The 19,523-nt window shown below is 51.6% G+C and overlaps 19 protein-coding genes across 25 annotated transcripts; 8 read left to right on the top strand and 11 right to left on the bottom strand.

Annotated features, from left to right (window-relative positions):
• Positions 1-414: 414 nt before the first annotated feature.
• Positions 415-895, bottom strand: H257_14054 (hypothetical protein; the record flags this gene model as incomplete). Its single annotated transcript, XM_009841780.1, has 2 exons — positions 415-622; positions 672-895. 2 exons carry the CDS (start codon positions 893-895, stop codon positions 415-417), a joined length of 432 nt encoding a protein of 143 aa, XP_009840082.1.
• Positions 896-1,177: 282 nt separating this feature from the next.
• On the bottom strand, positions 1,178-1,882 carry H257_14053 (hypothetical protein). The gene is made up of 3 exons (XM_009841779.1): positions 1,624-1,882; positions 1,500-1,574; positions 1,178-1,452 (listed from the first exon to the last, which is right to left on the bottom strand). The coding sequence occupies exons 1-3, from the start codon at positions 1,626-1,628 to the stop codon at positions 1,215-1,217; spliced, it is 318 nt and encodes a 105-aa protein (XP_009840081.1). The 5' UTR covers positions 1,629-1,882; the 3' UTR covers positions 1,178-1,214.
• On the top strand, positions 1,739-3,423 carry H257_14052 (hypothetical protein). Of its 4 annotated transcripts, XM_009841775.1 has the most exons (6): positions 1,739-2,151; positions 2,198-2,503; positions 2,547-2,739; positions 2,785-2,848; positions 2,903-3,000; positions 3,049-3,423. In XM_009841775.1, the coding sequence occupies exons 1-6, from the start codon at positions 1,978-1,980 to the stop codon at positions 3,243-3,245; spliced, it is 1,032 nt and encodes a 343-aa protein (XP_009840077.1). In that variant the 5' UTR covers positions 1,739-1,977; the 3' UTR covers positions 3,246-3,423. The 4 variants fall into 4 exon arrangements, with proteins under 4 accessions (XP_009840077.1, XP_009840078.1, XP_009840080.1 ...); XM_009841776.1 differs by having other exon boundaries at positions 2,903-3,423; XM_009841778.1 differs by having other exon boundaries at positions 2,785-3,000.
• Positions 3,424-3,470: 47 nt separating this feature from the next.
• Positions 3,471-4,616, top strand: H257_14051 (hypothetical protein). The gene is made up of 2 exons (XM_009841774.1): positions 3,471-3,511; positions 3,552-4,616. The coding sequence occupies exons 1-2, from the start codon at positions 3,503-3,505 to the stop codon at positions 4,524-4,526; spliced, it is 984 nt and encodes a 327-aa protein (XP_009840076.1). The 5' UTR covers positions 3,471-3,502; the 3' UTR covers positions 4,527-4,616.
• A 177-nt stretch (positions 4,617-4,793) lies between these two features.
• Positions 4,794-6,912, top strand: H257_14050 (hypothetical protein). Its single transcript, XM_009841773.1, has 5 exons — positions 4,794-5,001; positions 5,055-5,219; positions 5,278-5,644; positions 5,699-6,125; positions 6,181-6,912. The coding sequence occupies exons 1-5, from the start codon at positions 4,815-4,817 to the stop codon at positions 6,478-6,480; spliced, it is 1,446 nt and encodes a 481-aa protein (XP_009840075.1). The 5' UTR covers positions 4,794-4,814; the 3' UTR covers positions 6,481-6,912.
• Positions 6,403-6,919, bottom strand: H257_14049 (hypothetical protein). The gene is made up of 2 exons (XM_009841772.1): positions 6,897-6,919; positions 6,403-6,833 (listed from the first exon to the last, which is right to left on the bottom strand). The coding sequence occupies exons 1-2, from the start codon at positions 6,897-6,899 to the stop codon at positions 6,507-6,509; spliced, it is 330 nt and encodes a 109-aa protein (XP_009840074.1). The 5' UTR covers positions 6,900-6,919; the 3' UTR covers positions 6,403-6,506.
• A 322-nt stretch (positions 6,920-7,241) lies between these two features.
• Positions 7,242-8,567, bottom strand: H257_14048 (hypothetical protein). Its single transcript, XM_009841771.1, has 4 exons — positions 8,082-8,567; positions 7,843-8,028; positions 7,598-7,793; positions 7,242-7,539 (listed from the first exon to the last, which is right to left on the bottom strand). Exons 1-4 carry the CDS (start codon positions 8,501-8,503, stop codon positions 7,360-7,362), a joined length of 984 nt encoding a protein of 327 aa, XP_009840073.1. The 5' UTR covers positions 8,504-8,567; the 3' UTR covers positions 7,242-7,359.
• A 119-nt stretch (positions 8,568-8,686) lies between these two features.
• On the top strand, positions 8,687-9,392 carry H257_14047 (hypothetical protein). The gene is made up of 3 exons (XM_009841770.1): positions 8,687-8,959; positions 9,004-9,183; positions 9,235-9,392. The coding sequence occupies exons 1-3, from the start codon at positions 8,723-8,725 to the stop codon at positions 9,328-9,330; spliced, it is 513 nt and encodes a 170-aa protein (XP_009840072.1). The 5' UTR covers positions 8,687-8,722; the 3' UTR covers positions 9,331-9,392.
• Positions 9,377-9,961, bottom strand: H257_14046 (hypothetical protein). The gene has a single exon (XM_009841769.1). The coding sequence runs from the start codon at positions 9,864-9,866 to the stop codon at positions 9,426-9,428; it is 441 nt and encodes a 146-aa protein (XP_009840071.1). The 5' UTR covers positions 9,867-9,961; the 3' UTR covers positions 9,377-9,425.
• A 516-nt stretch (positions 9,962-10,477) lies between these two features.
• Positions 10,478-11,212, top strand: H257_14045 (hypothetical protein; the record flags this gene model as incomplete). Its single annotated transcript, XM_009841768.1, has 1 exon — positions 10,478-11,212. The coding sequence occupies one exon, from the start codon at positions 10,478-10,480 to the stop codon at positions 11,117-11,119; it is 642 nt and encodes a 213-aa protein (XP_009840070.1). The 3' UTR covers positions 11,120-11,212.
• On the bottom strand, positions 10,953-11,684 carry H257_14044 (hypothetical protein). Its single transcript, XM_009841767.1, has 3 exons — positions 11,491-11,684; positions 11,319-11,406; positions 10,953-11,219 (listed from the first exon to the last, which is right to left on the bottom strand). Exons 1-3 carry the CDS (start codon positions 11,673-11,675, stop codon positions 11,199-11,201), a joined length of 294 nt encoding a protein of 97 aa, XP_009840069.1. The 5' UTR covers positions 11,676-11,684; the 3' UTR covers positions 10,953-11,198.
• A 126-nt stretch (positions 11,685-11,810) lies between these two features.
• Positions 11,811-13,534, top strand: H257_14043 (hypothetical protein). Its single transcript, XM_009841766.1, has one exon. The coding sequence runs from the start codon at positions 11,830-11,832 to the stop codon at positions 12,544-12,546; it is 717 nt and encodes a 238-aa protein (XP_009840068.1). The 5' UTR covers positions 11,811-11,829; the 3' UTR covers positions 12,547-13,534.
• Positions 11,814-13,536, bottom strand: H257_14042 (hypothetical protein). 3 transcript variants are annotated; one of them, XM_009841764.1, is made up of 3 exons: positions 12,976-13,536; positions 12,808-12,909; positions 11,814-12,754 (listed from the first exon to the last, which is right to left on the bottom strand). In XM_009841764.1, exons 1-3 carry the CDS (start codon positions 13,510-13,512, stop codon positions 12,611-12,613), a joined length of 783 nt encoding a protein of 260 aa, XP_009840066.1. In that variant the 5' UTR covers positions 13,513-13,536; the 3' UTR covers positions 11,814-12,610. The 3 variants fall into 3 exon arrangements, with proteins under 3 accessions (XP_009840066.1, XP_009840065.1, XP_009840067.1); XM_009841763.1 differs by having other exon boundaries at positions 12,808-13,536; XM_009841765.1 differs by having other exon boundaries at positions 11,814-12,909.
• On the bottom strand, positions 13,519-14,295 carry H257_14041. 2 transcript variants are annotated; one of them, XM_009841761.1, is made up of 4 exons: positions 14,172-14,295; positions 14,015-14,113; positions 13,794-13,966; positions 13,519-13,729 (listed from the first exon to the last, which is right to left on the bottom strand). In XM_009841761.1, the coding sequence occupies exons 1-4, from the start codon at positions 14,256-14,258 to the stop codon at positions 13,579-13,581; spliced, it is 510 nt and encodes a 169-aa protein (XP_009840063.1). In that variant the 5' UTR covers positions 14,259-14,295; the 3' UTR covers positions 13,519-13,578. The 2 variants fall into 2 exon arrangements, with proteins under 2 accessions (XP_009840063.1, XP_009840064.1); XM_009841762.1 differs by having other exon boundaries at positions 14,015-14,295.
• Positions 14,296-15,086: 791 nt separating this feature from the next.
• On the top strand, positions 15,087-15,588 carry H257_14040 (hypothetical protein). Its single transcript, XM_009841760.1, has one exon. The coding sequence runs from the start codon at positions 15,164-15,166 to the stop codon at positions 15,473-15,475; it is 312 nt and encodes a 103-aa protein (XP_009840062.1). The 5' UTR covers positions 15,087-15,163; the 3' UTR covers positions 15,476-15,588.
• A 235-nt stretch (positions 15,589-15,823) lies between these two features.
• H257_14039 (hypothetical protein) lies at positions 15,824-16,490 on the top strand. The gene has a single exon (XM_009841759.1). It carries the CDS (start codon positions 15,863-15,865, stop codon positions 16,400-16,402), a length of 540 nt encoding a protein of 179 aa, XP_009840061.1. The 5' UTR covers positions 15,824-15,862; the 3' UTR covers positions 16,403-16,490.
• Positions 16,491-16,602: 112 nt separating this feature from the next.
• On the bottom strand, positions 16,603-17,209 carry H257_14038 (hypothetical protein). Its single transcript, XM_009841758.1, has one exon. It carries the CDS (start codon positions 16,954-16,956, stop codon positions 16,630-16,632), a length of 327 nt encoding a protein of 108 aa, XP_009840060.1. The 5' UTR covers positions 16,957-17,209; the 3' UTR covers positions 16,603-16,629.
• A 408-nt stretch (positions 17,210-17,617) lies between these two features.
• On the bottom strand, positions 17,618-18,238 carry H257_14037 (6,7-dimethyl-8-ribityllumazine synthase; the record flags this gene model as incomplete). Its single annotated transcript, XM_009841757.1, has 1 exon — positions 17,618-18,238. One exon carries the CDS (start codon positions 18,236-18,238, stop codon positions 17,618-17,620), a length of 621 nt encoding a protein of 206 aa, XP_009840059.1.
• A 201-nt stretch (positions 18,239-18,439) lies between these two features.
• On the bottom strand, positions 18,440-19,297 carry H257_14036 (hypothetical protein; the record flags this gene model as incomplete). The annotated part of the gene is made up of 6 exons (XM_009841756.1): positions 18,440-18,544; positions 18,593-18,829; positions 18,882-18,932; positions 18,980-19,050; positions 19,100-19,229; positions 19,283-19,297. The coding sequence occupies 6 exons, from the start codon at positions 19,295-19,297 to the stop codon at positions 18,440-18,442; spliced, it is 609 nt and encodes a 202-aa protein (XP_009840058.1).
• Between the last annotated feature and the right edge of the window lie 226 nt (positions 19,298-19,523).

Below are 19,523 nucleotides of genomic sequence, written 5' to 3'. Positions count from 1 at the left end.
CAAACACCAACTTTATATAGGGAATGACTTGATGGGAGTGCTACGGTGATGTATCCTGACCAAACTAGTAGTTTTACATCAAGCACATTTTCGGCCCAGAGATCAAATCAACTCGATAACCATGCTTTGATAACCAAATTTTGAGCTCATCTGTCAATGAAACCCCCTATGAAATGCTTGAAACCGGTTCGATTTGAGACTGTGATCTGCCCTAAAGTGCTACGAGTTAGCTCTACTATACGTATAGTAGTTCACGAGGCCAAAGTGAGGGTTGATCTATATAATGTAGAGTGGAAGCTCGGAATGTCTGTCGGACAATTTGGTCCATTGTCAATGGACATTTCAAACGTGTGATCGTTGAACCAAGTTGAAGCAAACACGACACTTTGATTGGAGGAATACATCGAGCGATGTTTAGTCCAGGTTTTCAGCCCCCACGCCTACGGATGCTGAGTACAAACAGAAGCTGACAATGAAGAATATAACCGCTGCCCAGATGCACTCGCAGCGGACATTGATGCTTTCAGTGCAGCGCCACAGGTCGTCGCTGGTCAAGAACACCAACGCCAGGGCGATCATCGTCATCGTCAGTGCACAGTCCGCCATCATTTGCATCTTAATGCTAGGGCAAACACACAAGTGTCAGCACGACTTGAGTTGTGGGGATATACCTCATATTGGCAGAGCGATACTCAAGCGCACACATGACGCCGCTGTAGATGGCCGCACCGCTGGTCAGTAGCATGGCTGCAATGATGGCGTAGGAGGACCCGAGAACTAGCGATGGCTTCCCAACAGTTGGCACTGGCTTGAAGATGCCAAAGAGGGACACTATCGCCATCAGCAGCACGGCGCTTTGCAGAAATCGGACAAACGCGAGGCACGACTTGGTCATGACAAATAAAGCACACCCTACTGTAGTAGAAACATGGGATTCATTGATGGGGTTCGGCCGTTGTGAAGGAACAGGACGTTGAACGTTAGTTACCAAGCAATAGTGATCACTTCCGACTAAGCTGTAGTTAACGTACTGTAACACGTACTAGTAACCTCTCATTACTACTCGGAGTACATAATACTAACTACTACATTACCACGATTTTTGCCAACAGTACACCTGTTACCAAGCGTTTCAAAGGTGTAACTGTTTGAAAGGAACCAATGAACGACAAGTTGAAGCAAACACAACACTTTGATTGGAGGAGACTTATCCACTACTTGGACTCCACCGTTGTCTTGAGCCAAGGATGATTGTCTGTCAAATCCAGCAGTGTCAACCCCGCGCACATGGCGTGGAAGAAGGCGGCGGCCATCATTAGTGCCATCGCAGCCACGAAGCGGCCACAGCTGCACTTGTGGCAGTACTGGAAGTCATAGCTGTTCCACAGCACCAGCGCCATGACAAGCAAACCCATCGCCAGTGCAGTGTCCAGACCGATTTGACCCTTTGCGCTAGAATAGACAGGATTCTTAGCTTGGCTAGAGATGCGAAGACCTGCCACATGGTATCAAAGGTCGAGCAAGAGGCGCTGCGTGCTTGTGCAAAGGAACCCACCGCCATAGGACATTGAGCGCTAGGATATCCAGGAGAGTATTAGCTCAAGTGGGGATGTGAGGACACACCACATCGCAGCGATGGTCCAGCGAGAGTTGCGCAGTGCCTATGTCTTGCGGCAACTCGCTAGCGCACACATGAGGGCGGCGTAGACGACCGCGAAGCACGTCACCCGCACCGCGGCACGGACGACATCGAAGGTTTCAGGGTGGGGGCTGCCCAGAAACTAACTGCGGCTTGCAGATGCAAACGAGGGCCAGCATCGCATAGGCCGACATGGTCACTTGGAGCGATCGAAGGAATGACAAACTTGAAGACTCGACCATGGCCAAAATGGGAATGGCATTTTTTGGAGTGATGTATCATGGTTGTTATCCGGATAACATCGGATTTATCCGAATATTCCCCATCACTACTGCAACATGATGCGTGCGCCAGTGGTGGTGGCAATTGGGCTGTCGGTGGCTGTGTCGTCGGCAGTAGTCGCTTTGCATGTGTATCGGTTGATGAAACAGCTACAAGCATGTCAAGACGCGTTAGAGAAGAAGGAATCCGCCCGCATGGAGGAGCGTGTGGGTCGAACGGCCGTTGAAAAGGTAAGTGTTGGAGTGTTGATGCCCGTAATGGAACCCAAACATGTAGGAGCTGCGCGCTATCCTGGAGGCCAAGCTGGATGTGTCCGCGGGGTACTACGTGCAGCCGATCGCGACGGTCCAATCTTGCTTTGCGCAATGTTTGGGCACACCACGACAGGGCCTGCTGGCTCCGTTGACCCGCGGTCGCGTCCTCTGCCACCGCAACATCTCTCCAGACACGTTGGACGGATTGAGCGACTTTAGTCACGTGTGGATCACGTTCGTGTTTCACGCCAACACGAACGGCAAGAACGCTCGAGCACATGACGGCCTGCTTCGACGGCCGTCGTCTAAGACCAGCCATACCTTCCGCGTACGTGCACACACTATTCAATCGTACATCCACACTATATTAGGCCAAGATCTCGCCGCCCATGTTGAAGCGTCGCATGGGCATCTTCGCGACGAGGACGCCGCATCGCCCCAACCCCATCGGCATCACTTTGGCCAAGATCGAACAGGTGGACATGGCAGCCAAGTCGATTTGGGTATCTGGATTGGATTTGGTGGAAGGGACGCCGGTGCTGGATCTCAAGCCCTATGTCCCCAGTAAGTACGAATGTCCTTCTAAATTCCTTTTTTAATATGGAATAGTGTACGATAGTTTACCGTATAGCAAGGTGCCGACCTGGATCCAACAGACCGTGCATTCCCAGAGGTCGACCCATAGATAGTATACATGTACATGGCAGATGATGCATGATGAGAATAGCGTGGTGCGGTTTGATGAAGGAAAGCAAGACGCGATGCGCCAGTGCTGTGCAGCTCATTCGGTCCACTACCAACATGAGCCCGACGTGATGATGGCAGGTACTTTGGTTGCCATGGTGGTGGTAGCAATCTGAACCCCATGCGTAGCCATTGCGCAAGTGCTGGCAGTGGACGTGCGCAGCCAAATGCAAACGACAAAGATGCAGGGCAAGATGAACCTGCTGGTGTTTGACAACGTCCACGTCAAGTACACCGTCGAAGCAGACAACAGCCTGTGCGTGCACGATATCCACGCCGCTTTGACGCCATCTTCCTCGTTCACAAGTGGTGTCGGACCTCTTTAACAATGGACGCTGCAACACAAGACCATGGTGACTTCCTTGATGGACGTCATGACCTTCCCAAGAGTGGAAACTCTTCGCCGAAGTCCACCGTGGCAGTTTCAGAATTCCATCCGGATATAGTAGATGCGTACGTTATAGGGTGGTTTCGTCAACACTTGAAAGTGATGCTATGTTTCGATTAAGTACGAGTATCCGGATACCCGAAATGCGGTACTCCGCCGCACAACGCCATTTTCAGCCACAGCATCCTGCGCATCATGTTCCAAGTAGGTCATGAAGATGATGTCAAAGTTCACATGTGTATAGACCACCTTGCGCTCCTTTTCCCGCGCGTCCTCGCGCTTCGCTTCAACCCTCGTCGTGGCTGAACACAACGGAGAAGCCCTTACTGGCGGCACCTTGAGTGCGATCACGGCTGCGTCCAAGATCGGCGGGGACATCACCGTGTTGGTCTCTGGATCGAACACTGCCAACATTGCGAAGGAAGCTGCCGCCGTGCAAGGCGTCAAGTCGGTGCTTCATGCGGACGCCGCTCAGTTCGACCATGCCATCGCCGAAGAATTGTCGTCGTTGGTCGTTACAATCCAAAAGGGCTCCAACTTTTCCCACATCGTTGCGCCTTCCAGCAACATTTCCAAGAACTTCTTTCCTCGCGTGGGGGCTGCCTTGGATGTTGCCCCCTTCACTGATGTGTTGACTGTTGTGGACGAAAACACGTTCCAGCGCCCTCTCTACGCCGGTAATGCCATCGCAACCGTCACGTCGTCCGACTCGGTAAAGCTGCTCACGGTGCGTCCCACGGGCTTCGAAAAGGCTGCCGTTACTGGAGGATCGGGTGTCGTGAGTGCCGCCCCCACTGCGCCTGCTGCGAACTTGACCCGTTTCGTGTCCGAAGAAACGTCCTCGTCTGAACGACCAGACTTGACGGCGGCGCGCGTTGTCGTGTCTGGCGGTCGCGGCTTGAAGAGCGGGGAGAACTTTGCCCTCTTGAACACGTTGGCGGACAAACTGAAGGGCGCCGTGGGGGCTTCCCGCGCTGCCGTGGACGCTGGGTTCGTGCCCAACGAGTTGCAAATCGGGCAGACGGGCAAGGTCGTCGCGCCTGAGCTGTACATCGCAGTGGGCATCTCCGGCGCCATCCAGCATTTGGCCGGCATGAAAGACAGCAAGACGATCGTCGCGATCAACAAGGACGCGGAAGCTCCCATCTTCCAGGTCGCCGACTACGGTCTCGTGGAAGACTTGTTCAAGGCCTTGCCGGAGTTGACGGAGAAAATTTAAAAGTGACGGATATCCGGATAAAGCTTTTTGCGCGCGCAATTTGTTGTCATTTCGAAATTTGCTAAGAAGGACATAAGTGGAACGGGTCGATGGAGGGATTGGCGCGGCCGCAAACATGGAACGATGCGGACAAGTTGCAGGATCACGGACATGATGAGTGCATCAGACTTGAGGGGAGTATGCGATTCCAACAGACCGAACACATGCATTTTGCTGACGTCGGTTACGAGCGTTCAGACCTTCTATCCGGACGAACGACGAGGTCGTTTCGGTTTCGCAGAACAGACGATGGGCAACGAGGCGGAGGAGTCGCGGGTGGAGAAGGAGTTCTATGTCGTGTTTGTCCTGGAGCCCGACGGGTTCCGCCATCGCATTGCTGCGACGGCAAACTCGACACTGAAACAGATCAAGGAGCAAGTCATCTCGGACCTCAAACTCACGCAGAACACCCTGCTCATTCCCGAGCTCGACGAAGGTACACATTTTTTCATGACATGTGATTCGACATGAGATGTACTCTACATGTAGCATGTGCGGCGAATGGATGCCATCCCGCCGACTTTACACTGTCCCATGCTGGTTTGGTTCTCAACAGCGAACAGGAAATGATCCTCAACGCATCCGTGGTGGCTAAGAAAATTGGATCGAGCGAATACGTGATGCCGTCTGAAATCGAAGTCACGGTTGCATCGGGTATGAAGAGAACCTCATGCACGCCCTTGTTGTATTCCCGAACGCATCCTGTGTGTAGACAACGGGGCACCCCTGACTACGTTCACGGTGCACATACTCAAGTTTACCGGCCACAAATCATACTTGGGTGGATACAGACACAAAATCACAGACCAAGTGTTTCACCATGCGTCCGCGCAGACGGTGGTGACCAAGCAAAAGTTCCGCCGGGGTCCTGCTCGATTCCATCGCGAAACGCAAACGCACAAGACCGTGACGAAAACGGCGCAGACGGTGCGGGAACACGGCACCCAAATGACTCGATGCGACTTGTTGGTGGATACGAAAGGCGACCGCGAAGTGATGCCGAAAACGTACTTCAATTCGGCGCAGCTCGAGTGCCTGCGCATGGATTCGTGTTTGCTCTTGCAGTGTCATTGGCGGGCGTACGACCTATTTGTTGTCCGCCGTTTTTTATTCTAATGGATGGTTTGTCCTAGGTACCGCGCACGATGCTTTGTGTACTCAATCCGACAGAAAAAGCTCGAGGTGTACTCGAACGACGAGCGGTTCGCTGTGGAGACCAAGGCGATGCTGGCCGTGAAACAGCGCAAGGAAATCGACCGTCGCATGCATCCGAACTCACAGCACGATTTTGAAGTTCTTTACAACGAACTGGATCAGTGGCGGTTGTATGAGACGAGGAAGGTCGAGGAGGTTGGCATGACGGACAAGGAGAGAACGGCCGCGATGGCGGCGATCCTGGCCAAGGAGACCAAGCTGTTGCAGACCATCGATCGACTGAAGAGCTCCGCGACGTCCAAGAACCGCAACGCTCGCATCGAAGCCATGCTGGACGTATTATCGCGGCCCAAGCAGTGGCAGATGAGCGACGGCATTATCAAGCCTGTGGACACGCCGTTTACGGTAAAAACCAATGTGTGCTTTCATCTAAACCTAACCGAATAAATGATTCATTCAGGTGCGCGCAAAAGAATTGAGCGAACTGTATCATGGGCTCAAACTCCCGTTGCGCAACGTGGAAGAGCGTCTCGAAGTGCTGCTGCATGTGAAATGGACCGTGAAGGAGTTCGAGTGCGCATTGACGAGGGAGCTTATGGAGCTCATCGATCGGGAAGCGGACATGCTGAATCGCGGGCGACCCGCGCAGTCGGTGGAAGGCCTGCGCAAGCGCATCTCAAACTTGTTCTTGCAGTTCATCGAGAACCCGACGTTCAACCCCGAGGCCGCGAGTCTGCGCAATATCCTCGGGAATTCATAAACACAGGTTATGTATGCAAGTACTTATCACGCCAAGTCGGTGACTTCGTGGTCCGTGCCCGCGTTCGGGTTTTGGATCACAATCAGCGCGTACTCTTTGTCCGGCGCGATCATGATCTCGTGCTTCTTGGATCGGATGCGCAGAAACGTCATGTCGTTGCTCGGGTCCAGCGTCCGAATGGTGCTCTTCGCCTTGGCCGCCAGTTGGGACAGCAGCGCGGCGTGGTCGATGGCGAACTCGTCGTCGTTCGTGCTCGAGTAGATGGGCACGCCGTCGTTGTTGACGATGAGCACGGCCTGCACGCCCTTGTGGCTCTTGATGCGCTTGATGGTTTCCTCGGCTTCGTATCCAGACTAGGCACATGCATGAACATCATCATCGCATTCCTCATACTGATGTCATGGAATCCATCATACCATCCTGCCACGGTCGAATCTGGAGTTTTGGGATGCAAAACGTCGAAGGATTTCGTTATCCGTACAACCCAATTATCCGGATCATTATCAAATCACGATTTTTGGCCAATGCATACGTTGGATTGGTTATACAAGCTTCGTTTTACCCAAAATGTGGGTGACTTTCTTTGCCAAATCTATCGATCGATACTTTGTACTGAATTTTGTATGTAGAAAGTGGTCATTGTGTACTCACACTAATTTAATTAACACACTATTTGAACAATGATGGTGGTTTCCTGCAATCTGATTGGCTAAATTCTTCTGCCGACATATTCTTCTGTGTACATTTCGTTGTTTAGAATAAACAATAACGTGAACAGTTACATTGGAACAAATAGATTCGAAAGCTACAGTATTTGGCAAACTGGCTCAAATACCAGTTTGCCTCACTCATATAATACCACCCAGCGTCGTCGTTGTATTACAACTCGTCCTTCGTCTCCACTGTCTTCTTCTTGGCCATGCGAGCTTGGAGTTTCTCAATGTTATGCGCGCCTTGGCTCACGAGCGGGTGACTCTCCCCATGCACCAAAACGGCGATCTTTTGGGCGTCTTGGAGCAAGCTCAGCGCCGCGTCGTCCTGGCCAAGGTACGTGTTTACCTACACCAAACACGAAAAACCTCTATAACTCGATATCGTATATAGAGATATACAGTACCCCCGCCAGCAGGTTCAGGCTGAACGCATACGTGATGGAGTTGGCTCCGTCGCGCCTCTTGAAAATCTTGGTGGCGACGGTGGCATATGTGAGCGCTTGGTCCAGTTGGTTGGCTTTCATGAGTCCACTCGCGAGGCCCTGGTACACCTCGGCCACCCCCGCCTCATGCGCGGCCGCCGCGCGCTTCCTTGGAATGCTGCATCAACATGTCAAGGGTTTGCTGTCATAAAGATATCAAGGCGTACGTTTCGCCCAGCCCTAGCTCGGCCAAGAGGTTCTTGTACACTTTGATCGCTTTCTTGAACTTGCCCAGGGTTTCGTATGATTCCCCGATGCGCCGCGCGGATTCGATCACGGTTTCATGGGTCTTTCCAAGTCCTTTCTCGGCGTGCGACTTGAGCAGCTTGTAGCTTTCGATGGCTTTTTCGTGCCTACGACGTGGAGTTACGTGGAAGTAGATAGCAAGACGGCAAAGACGACGCACTGATCCAAGGCCAAGTAGACTTCACCGAGGTTGCGCAGTGCCAGAGAGTACGCGGGATGCGACGGGCCGAAGATGCGCTTGGACAGGTCCACAGCCTGCACCAGCACGCGTTGCGCGGGGACATACTGCTTGTCCGCGTAGAGCACATTGCCCAGTTCGCTCAGAGTTTGGGCGAGAAGAGATGCGTCCGCCGCGCGCTTCTTGGCGTCGGTGCGGCTCTCGTGCAGGTCTTGGAGGGCTCGGATGGCCTTGTCCAGTTTGGTGGCGGATTCTCCGTACGAGCCTTTGTCTTTGAGCTTCAAGGCGTCGTTGCGAAGGATTCGAATCTCGGCTAAGAGTGGGTCATCGTCCTTCACGGGAGGAGTTCCTAGAACCAGCACCAAATATGCCGCCAGCAGCAGCAAAAACGCGGTCCACCTCATGCTGAAAATGACGTGGTGTCCGGATAAACGAGTACCACATAATATCCGGAAATTTATCTCCGCGCAATCTTATTGGCCAGAGTCAAATAAGATGCGTTTTATATTAAAACGTTGTAGATTCTGCGTTGGATTGGCTCAAACTAAAAACCATACGTCGAGATGAATAAAAACGTCCTTTGCGATCTTTGAGGAAGGTCGTCATATCAATCTTGAAGGATCATGGCGTCCGCGGAACCGATCGGGAGTGTGGTGGAGCTGCATCAGCCCTTGCACGTACTGGAGCATAAGGTGCCCTTCCGCAACCTCCTCATGGGCCTCTTTGTCTTCTACGCGGTCTCGTTCGCGATCACATGGTATCGAGTATGGTGGAATTCGCTCGCGGGAATCCTGGTGGCGGCAGTCGGTCTGCTCTGGTTCACCTTCCCCAGTGCCAAGGACGGCATTTGGCTTGAGCTGGTACATTCTTGGTCATCTTCCCAGTCTCATGCTTACTTGCATAGTACTACTACAGTTCGTTTGGCGTAATTCTGCTGCACATTGCCACAGTTGGCTTTCTCGCTTACGACTGGGTCATGTCTGACATCCAAGCCGCGTTGGGTATATCAGAAGATGCATCGCGTTCATTATGGGGAATGTACACTGCGCTAATCCTTGTCGTATCTGCCCAAGCCATCTTTTCGGTAAGCCATCGAAAACGAGGAATCCGGTTGTCCTGACTGGAGTGTCGAAAGGGGGTGACCGTGAATACCTGCCATCGTCTGCGCATGGAGCTGCAGCGTAATGGACTGGTGGCGTCTGTGCATCCTGGCTACACTGAGCTCACTTGAATCTAGATGCAATCAACTCCTAGTCTTCAATATATAACAGAGATTGTGGTGACGTTCAAACAGTTGTATTTGATCAACGTTAGCTTATATTTGGCTTAAGAGATAGCGTTGACATAGTCTGCATCAATGGCAACAGCCGTGTCGGCAGTGCGAACGGGTGCGACACCGGAAGCAGGGATATGATCATGCTCTACAACCGGAACGTCTGCTTCAATGACGTCGTCATCGTCATCGTCGTCATCATCGTCATCGTCATCATCGTCATCATCGTCATCATCGTCATCATCGTCATCATCGTCATCATCATCGTCATCGTCGTCATCGTCATCATCGTCATCATCGTCATCATCATCGTCATCGTCGTCGTCCTTCTTGCTGGCGGCAGCTTCTGACGAGGCCGCCATCAAGACTCGGGCAAAGCCAACATCGGTGGAAGCGGTGTCGATGGCCACCATCTTGGGGCTGGCGTCGTTCACGGCGACATTGGCATAGCACATGGCCAAGGCGCATGCGACAAGAGCGACGAGGACTTTCATCGTGGACGGCGGCGGTGAGGATTCGGGGAATGCGTTTCAAAATGGGGGATTCGATTCCGGATAACGTATCCGCGATCGTTCAATCGAAAACTCTCGGGAGTGTTGAAAATTCGCTATAAGCTTCCAAAATTAGCCTGGTTTGTCGAATCAATATTGAAGGATTTCTGATTGGTTGAATATACGTGTCTTTTCTGCAAGAGCCAATCAAAGTCACTCAATTAGCCAATCGCGTCGATTTGTGATTCGATTCGACGGGGTCTAGAAATTCGTATCGAATCGACAATATAGTTTTGTCGATTTTGTCCAAATTGACAAACGCGCCAAATTCCCAATTTTGCGTTGTAAATTGTACGTAAGTCAAGTACGACGTGGCACAATACAAGAAAATAGGTTGCTTTAACCATAGCTTAAACGAATAATACAATATATTCAATATATTATCGCACAAAATATGCATTTTACGTGCTTGCTCAAGGTGTCCTGGGCCGTGACGGGTATACAAATTCCAAGTGTATCCTGCCGCGTCCACAATTGACCACACCAAGAAACAGCCCGACGACGGTATCGCAGATTTGGAGCTTCTTTGTGCCATTTACGAATTCCCGTCCACGATGAAAATCCTCGTCGCTCTTGTCGCATGCGCCTTGGCCATGTGCCATGCCAATGTCGCCGCGAACGACGCCAGCCCCAAAATGGTGGCCATCGACACCGCTTCCACCGACGTTGGCTTTGCCCGCGTCTTGATGGCGGCCTCGTCGGAAGCTGCCGCCAGCAAGAAGGACGACGACGATGACGATGATGATGACGATGATGACGATGATGACGATGATGACGATGTCATTGATCCTATGGTCGAAGAAGACGATTACGAAGATATCGACATTGGCGGGGAGCGCCGGCTTGCGTCTGCTGAAGTTGAAGCGGTCGGAGTCGTACAGACTGCCGAGTCTGTCCAAGCGGAAGCTTCCATGAAGGATGACGACGATGATGACGATGATGACGATGACGATGATGACGATGATGATGATGACGATGACGACGATGACGACGATGATGACGATGATGACGATGATGACGATGATGACGATGATGACGATGATGACGATGATGGCGATGGAATCGAATCGGATGCGTTCAACAAGTCTGAGCGCGAGACGTTTCGATTGAACTCTGGGGACGAGTGGATGGGCAAGGATGCGGAAGCATTGGCAAAGCAAACGGGCGAGGACATCCAAGCCGACGGCGACTTCTAAATGGGGCACCCGTCATTGTATCTAGAACAGAGTCGCTTGTATTTTTTGCTCCACTAACGTTCGTACTAATATCATCGCGTTACGTGGTTCGAATTGCATGCTAATGGTATAGTATTATCAATACTACGAAGTCAGAGTACTGGGCTGATTGGACAGAAAGGCAGAATGAACACATGTGTGACGTGGTATGCAGAAGGACATGGAGCTCCGAGAAGCGGCCTCGGCCAAGCAGCTTCCACAACACGACCAACCCAACGACGAGTTGCAGCCATGACATGGCAGTGCCGCTGCATCCGACCTCGGAAGAAGTCGACGATGCAGAAACGGTAGCATTCTGAGAGCAGTGGCAAAACTAACCGCAACGCACGCACCATGCACGCAGTCCCACAGGTGAGACCATTCGCTGGACGTAGATCAACGCTGTATGCCTCACCTCTGCCGCGTCCATGCGTCGCTGCAGGTCGTGGAGGCGGCAGCATTGGTAGTACGGAGAAGTGACGCGCAAGGCGTCGATCCACGTCTGGCGAAGGGGTCTCACCTGCGGGACTGCGTGCATGTTGGTGCGTTGCGATGTTTCACAGTAAGTTCTGTGAATTTGCTTAGAAATGTGTGCCAATTCTGCCCAATCAGCAACGTTGAACTGTGTAAATTAATACTACTACAAAGGACAAAACCTTTTATATTGTATAACCTCGTTTCGGTCGGTTGAGATGGCGTCGCTGCCTAGCCGTGCGAATCGAGGGTCCCGCATCAACAAGTTGATCGGTGAAGAAGCGGAAGCGGACGAGACCTTCTGGAGCCATGAGGTGTGGAACGAGAGCGAAGACGAGGACTATTCCAGCGAGGCTGAGGAGGAAGATGTGGTGGACTCGGACTTTGACGAGGACGAAGCACCCGACGAGGCCGTGCACGACGGCGAAGTGGAGCTGAAGCGTCGGGAGAAGGCATCTCGGCCGCCCAAGCAGTTGCATCTGCATCGACCCCCTCCTCGCACCATCCCGCGTACTGTTACTCGTTCTCCTGCGACATCCAACGCCCCTGTGGCGCCGATTGAACCGATGGCCGTTCGTTCGTCCACGGTGCAGAAGCGTTTCTTGTCGCACGAACTCCAGCAAAAGTACACGGAAGAAGCGCGCAACATGCACGAGAAGGCGACCAAGGTCGTGGTGCGCATGACCCAGGAACAACTTTTGAAGGAAGCCGTGCTCACGGAGGTGCAGAACACGGCGTCGTTGAATCGGCTGGAGCGCCTAGAGGAAGAGAAGCGACTGGTGGACGAGATCATGCCCAAGACCAAGTACACGGGCCCGATGGTGCGCTACCACAGCGCCATCGGCAAGCCCAAGCTCATCACGTTCCTCAACGTGGACGAGTTTCCCGCGCTGTTCAAGCGGCCCAAGAACGACCATCATTCTTTGTCGAGATGACCCAGACGGAACGTTGGTCTTTTACTATTTAAAGAACCCATGGTGTTGTCTTTTATTCGGTCTTTTATTGCGTTTTCTTCTTGGTTTGGATCGCTTTGGCGACGGCGGCGTCCGTGGCGCTCCAGTAGAGACCAATTTGGGCCAAGAGGGTTCCGTTGAGGAGCATGGAGATGGCAAACCCCAGCAGCACGACTTGGTCTCCCGTTTCCTGCGCGATCCGTTGAGAGCGAGTCATGATGCGATGGAGAAGGAAGGTCTGACCTGGAGGGTGGTGAACAAGCGCGCGGCAGACCCGCCAAAGTTCAAGAACAACGTCAGGAACGCCAATTGTCCCGTGTGTCCTTGTTTAAAGTTGGACAGAATCTGCATTTCACATATCGTGAGGTGGATGGAAGAAGAGTGAATGAATGAAAAAGGGTGAGAAAGTACCTGAGGAATGCGAGCCATGACAGACAACGGAATGCCCGCGGACGGAAGCACCCAGTCGAACTCGGAAGGGAGGTAGAACATGCCTGCACCCAACGCCACGAACGCGACCACGCCAACTAATTGCGTCGACTTGGCCGCGCCAGAGTAATACCACAACAAGAGCACGAGGATCACATTCTGGATCAAAATGACGGCCGATTCACCCCACGAACTGATCGGATACCCTCGGAGGACGTTGTACACGACAGACGCTTGGAATGTAATCACTTCGAGATAGAACGACGACGGGTTGAGGCCGGCAACGTTGCCGGCAGCGACAATCTTCAAGATCTGCGGCAACTTCAAGATGAAGCTGCCAACGATGATGAGGTACCCAAGCAGCTTGGACACCACTGCCTTGCCGCACTCGACCTGGAGAAAGTCGAAGCGCGTGAAGTACGCGTCGAAGCATTGCGGCGTGAACACGCCGTACAGCAGGCCGCCCGTCGCCACGTGTCCTGGAGCCATGGAAAAATGAAAGCGGTCGTGCATAACCATATATGATTGGATAAAAAGGTGGTGATTTACGTATATTTGACCAATTAGATCACGAGAACACTCTTTTCAGGTCAGCAATTTGCGAAAGTCGGCCAGATTCAACTGTCCGTCCTTGTCCGAGTCAGCGGTGGCCACGAGCACGCGCAGGTCGTCGTCGCTGAGTTTGCCGTAGCCGAGGCTTTCAAACAACCGGGAGAGCACTTCGAGGTTCACGAACCTACAGGACATACCGTCCACAATGCGCGTCAGAGCTCGACATGGTGACGATTTCAAGTGTGTACCCAGTGCCTTCCGGGTCATACGCTCGAAATGCTTCTGCGACAGGGTCGTAGTCTGCGATATCGTTTTCGAGGAGCAGGTCGCATAGAGTTTGCTCGGTGAGCTCGGATTCATTGTTGAGAAGCACGCGGTAGTCGCGCGTAGACATGTCCTTGTAGAACACTCCCAGCCGCGACTAAAGAGACACGCTTAGTTCCTACTACAGCAAGGATACCCATCCTACTTTGAGATTGTCCATCGTCACCACGCCGTTGTGCTCGACGTCGAAGAAGTCAAATGCCGCCCGGATTTGGTCCTTGGTCACCAACACCCCTCCATTCTCCTGCATGTATGTTTACATGACGCGGGATTAGAAGTGGTAGATGGTAGGTATACTGTACATTGCGCAACACTTGGTCTGAGATGCTCGAGTCGACCACAAACGGCGAGTTGTCGTCGAATGCAGCCTTGGGTGCTGGACTCGCCATCCTTGATCAGAAATCCAAGCTTCTCGCGACGTTTCAGAATTCCAGAGGAAGAGTATCAACCAATCAAATTGCAGGCTTGTGATCTCGCTAGCCAATCAAACAACACCATGGATGGAACTGTGTAAAAGCCAAGCATTGGTTTCCATCCGTTCCCAAAGATCGATCGATCCAACGACTTTATACTATTGTTTTTCTATAAAATACCATACTGTAGTACTACTAGTAGTATGTATATGTGTAGAATAAGTGGTAATCTCAGACGTTCTTGCTATAATAAGTGAATTGTTTTAGATTACTTTGAAAGAGTACCACTCTTACTACTACTAGTATAAATAACTAATGTGACTTAACGAAAGACAGGCAATAAATAATGTATGGTTGGTACAGTAGTTTGACACGTTTGTACATAAAAGGTTACTACTCCGTGTATGACAGTGGCTTGCCTGGAGAGAAGAAGAATACCGGTATGATGCAGCAAATCTTCGCCCCACATACACATCACATGCGATGTCCACGAGCAGAATGGATACAAAGTGTACGACTAACGTCGTTATAACAAGAACAATAAATGTTTCGACTTTGTAAGTTAGTCGAACCCCGAAACCCCGAAACCCCGATTCATACATGCTGAGACTCTAATTGGACACATCAGGCAGAAATTCAGCAAAGAACATTTTCACAAAACGTAGTAAACTTATTAGTATAGTTTACACATGGGGAACCCACGCGACAGCCGAATTTGCGGCGAGATTCAACTATTTCGCCACATGGCTGAAAGAAGCTGGCTGGCTGTTTTGTAGAGCCGAGCCACCTGAAAAGCGCAATCGCGTCGTCTTTGAATACTATACTACAGTACATAGTACCGTGTTGGGCCATCTTTCAAATTGACGAGTACAACAACGAGCATGACCCACTGCGGCACCACTGTCGCCGCCGCCGCCACCAACAGCAGCAGTCCGTGGGCCAAGGAGGTCGTGCCAGTGCTCGGAAAGACCACGACCACAACATGTACTTGCCAGTCGTGCCAGCTCCCCATCAACCAAGGCCATATCCGCGTGGGGCTGATCTTTCATCACATGAACGGGTACATTGGCCTGGACTGGCACCACTTGGAGTGCTGTGAAACCCCCGACCGCCTCGCCCAAGTCGAAGGGTACGACCTGCTCAGCGTCCAAGACAAGGCCATCATTCAGGCACTTGCAGCGTCGTCCCACTGATCGCCTCAAAAACGAGGGGATCGAGTTGTTTCTGTTTCCTATTTATTCCAAAGTCAACGTGATTTACAATACTGTACTACACACGCAAACATAATGGGAACTTTGTTTCTAACGACATCGCAACTGTCTTGTCGTGGGTATATTTACAGTTAGTATTAAACTCCACTTATATTGGCACCAACGTTCGAAAGTTAGACGGTTGATAAGTGTGAGATTACTGTTTCAAAGTAAATAATGAAACTGGTTATCTATGGCTCTATGGCAATTACGGGGCCAAGAAGACAAAAAAAGATAAATAATAGATGAAGCATTTATATGTTATTTTGATCTGAAAGAAAATCCGACAGTTTCAAGCGCACTTGACCGACTTCCCCAACAAAATCTTGGATGGGGACGACACTGTCGCGCAAGGTGGGGCGCTATTGGACACGAAAAGACCGTCGTGTGCTGCTGGTGGGTCTGGACTCGGCGGGGAAGACCACCATCCTGTACCACCTACGACTGCACAAAGCCATTCCCACGCTGCCGACGTTGGGCTTCAACACGGAAGCGCTGAGTTTCCATGGACTCACGTTGAATCTATGGGACGTTGGAGGTCAAGACACATTGCGCCCGTATTGGCGGCATCATTTTACAGGCACACAAGGCATCGTGTTTGTCATTGACAGCTCGGACCACGAACGCGTGGATTTGGCCAAGGCGGAGCTCCATGGTGTCCTGCATGACGATCAGCTACGGGACGCATGCCTCCTGGTCCTCATGAACAAGCAAGATCTGGCCAAGGGCGATGTCGACGTCGTCAAGGAGCTGGCGCTGGAAGAAGTATGCCAGTCTCGCAAGTACTTGGTGCAGCCCACCGTTGCGACCACAGGCGCAGGGCTCGAGCAGGGCTTTATGTGGCTATGCGAGCACATGGTTCCACTGTAAGCAGGCTTTCACCAATGCTGAACAGTAAAACCATGCTAATAGTATATGTTAACCACGAATGCCTTTGAATGGGCACAACGGTCTGCAACTTGGATCTTTCACTGTCGAATTTTGCAAATTTCGCCCTGAATTAACTCGAAAAAGTACAAAATGAACGATGCAAATTCGCAATATTTTCGTGAAATTGGACGAAACCTGAATGATGGTAATAATTTTGCCGCCAGTTTTCAGAATTGGCTGTTCCTCAACATGCCGGACCCTGGTACGAAGGCGCAGCAACCACGGCACAAGAATGGACAGAGGAAGAAGCAGAGCCATGCACAACGTGTCGGCAGGGAGATTGCGCAAGTACTGGGCGAGCGAAAGATCCATCTGGTCGTGCGAGTGGTGGCGCTGATCGGCGAACGGTTGGCGCGAAGTGTGTTGACCGAAACGTTGTCCATGCAGAAGCAAGGGTCGACACTCAAAACTGTGACTGGACGATCTCGAACTCTTGGCGGGGCCTTCTTTACCCTCCTCAAGGAGCGCGTGACGAAGGAAACGTACAAGGACATCTACGCGTTGGAGGACCAGAAGAAAAAGGAGATGAAGAAGAGCAAGGTGCGGGCCGCCCGAATCAAGACGGAGAATGCTCTCATGGGAGGCTTCTCCACCCAACTTCACCTACATGACGACTCGAAAGACGCGGAGGACGGCGAAGTTGCCGACGTCCGCGAAGAAAACCCCCGCTTCATCGAACGCGATAGCGACCACGACATGGACGAGCCGTAGCTGCTGCTCGAATCCGTTTTATTGAATAAAACGCGTATTTTATTAAAAACGCCCTCAAGATCTTTCACTCCATACCAAAGAAACTACTATTATTGTCGATTTGATACAAATTTGGGGGCCAACCAAACCGATCTACAATCGATCTGATTGGTTGAATTTCATTGAGAAGACTTTTATTGGCTAATAATTTTGAGCTCATCTGGAGTAGCCAATCAAATCGATTTATATTCCAACGTGAAACCATGCCACAACACGAAATTTCACCCAACTCCATCCATCGACTGTGCAGTATTACTATAGTATACGAGTAATACTAACGTTAATAGTAAACTGTCGCCGTTGGTGCTAACTTTTATACCTCAAGTAGTTAGTTTTGATTTAACGTTTTAAACGCATGACGTGTTTCAGCTGTAGGTTAAACCCAATGAAGTGTACGTCCTCGATCTAGCTGTGCTTTCGGCACACCACCAAGTGCAGTCCGTACCCCAAGACCGCCAGCGCCGTCGTCCACACAAACGGACATGCGGGAATCACATGGTACGGACACTTGGCGGCGCTCTTCTTGGCGGTCCTGGCGCGCAATTGCGCCATTTCGATGGCCGTCTGGGCCCACTCCACCCCGTGGTTGTGCCCGCCTTCTTCCAGTCCAGCTCTCGCGCGGGCTTGTTTTTCGTTCAAGACGGCCAGCACACCAAACATGACTGGCACCCCCGTGTCCAGGTTGAGCTTCATGATGCCTTGGGTCACGGCTTCGCAAATGTACTCGAAGTGCATCGTCTCGCCCTTGATCAAGCACCCTACGCAGATCACAGCATCGACGTTCTCCGACAGGATCAACCGGCTCGCCGTGAACGGCAACTCGTACGCGCCAGGGGCCTTAAACACGATAATGTCGTCGGTAGCGACACCTGCCGCCGTCAAGGTGCGAATGGCGCCGTCCCGCAAGGCGTCGATGATCTCCTTGTTCCATTCCGTGGTGCAGATGCCGATGCGGAGACCTCGTCCGTCGAGCACTCTTGAGCTCAGAGCTTCCAACGCCGCCTTCTTCACTCCGTCCGCGTGCATGCTGATGGTATCGAGAATGACCAAAGCCACCAGTCCTCTGAAACCCGATAAATGCGGCGCTGCAACAGTTAGTTCACTCTAACATGTAATAATTGCTCAAGTACTAGTGTTTATTTGGCACTTTGACCCTATTTAGTGTGGGTACACACTAAATAGGGTATTCTGAATTAGTGTGTACACACTAATTCCGAATGAAAAAATCTATTGTTGGCGGCATTGAGGATCGCCGCCGTCCCGCTTGGTTCCTTGAAGTCGTTCGGCGAGGGATGTCTGTTCTGCTTCGAGAACGGCGTCGGGTTTATCGTACTACGATTCATGATAGTGCCTTCTCATGACAATAGATGCAAAGCTCACTTGGATCACGAGGGTGTTGTTGCTGTGCGAATGGGACAAGGCGCTTCGGTCTAATGGAAGGTTGGCGCGGGCCATCGCAGGAATGCGGAAGCGCTTGAAGTACTTCTTGTTGGTGGTTCGGATGATGAGCTCCTGGGAGCTTTCGTCGATCGTAATCAGGTATGTGTCCTTGGGGTATGGCAGATTGCGCACGCGCCATTCCCACACTTCGGTGGATTCGCGGCAGAGAAAGATGGGCTACGAATCATTCCTAAACATGGGGAGAAGGACGAGCATGCTTTAAACGTACGTTCGTGCCGCTGGGGATAATGCCAATGTCTTTCTCCACGACTGTGTCGACCTAAAGCATGGGTGTTCAGGTTGACGCATAACCACGTACCGACGTACGGTAGGTTCGCCAACTTCAAATTCCCATTTGCCATCTCCTCCGAGTGTTGTGGGTGCCTTCCACCGGCGAACTACGTGACACTTGGTAACTCCATCAAGGTACCATGGGTGGGGGGTTACCTAAGATTTGCGGCCGACTGTCGGCAGTATACTCCTCGACCATCTCTACGCCGTCAGCGAACGTAGTGTGGATGCGAGACCTGCCTCCAGCTACTGCGCAGTTGGACGTCCCCCCGGGATGCAGTGTGAACTACGACAGGACAACATCATCACGCCGGCAGTCAAGGCAGGACATGGCTGTACCATCGCCTTGCTCATCGCTTCCAGCTTGCTGCAAATGCAAGTTCTTTTCGAAATGACGTTTCATCGATAAGATCGCCACATATGTCAGTGTTCATTACTATATAATATATTCAGTATTCCATTTATATATTGTAGCTGATCTATTAAATACTGTTAAAATGTACCCATCTATTTGTCTTGGCAGGAATATCCGGATAAACCTTTGAAAGCTTATAATGTCCCCAGGCTAATCGTCCACCAG

The sequence above is a fragment of the Aphanomyces astaci genome (genome assembly GCF_000520075.1).
Source record: "Aphanomyces astaci strain APO3 unplaced genomic scaffold supercont1.53, whole genome shotgun sequence".
Taxonomy (NCBI): Eukaryota; Oomycota; class Saprolegniomycetes; order Saprolegniales; family Verrucalvaceae; genus Aphanomyces; species Aphanomyces astaci.
Note: the sequence above shows the minus strand (reverse complement) of the source record. Positions and strands in the feature narration are given on the sequence as shown.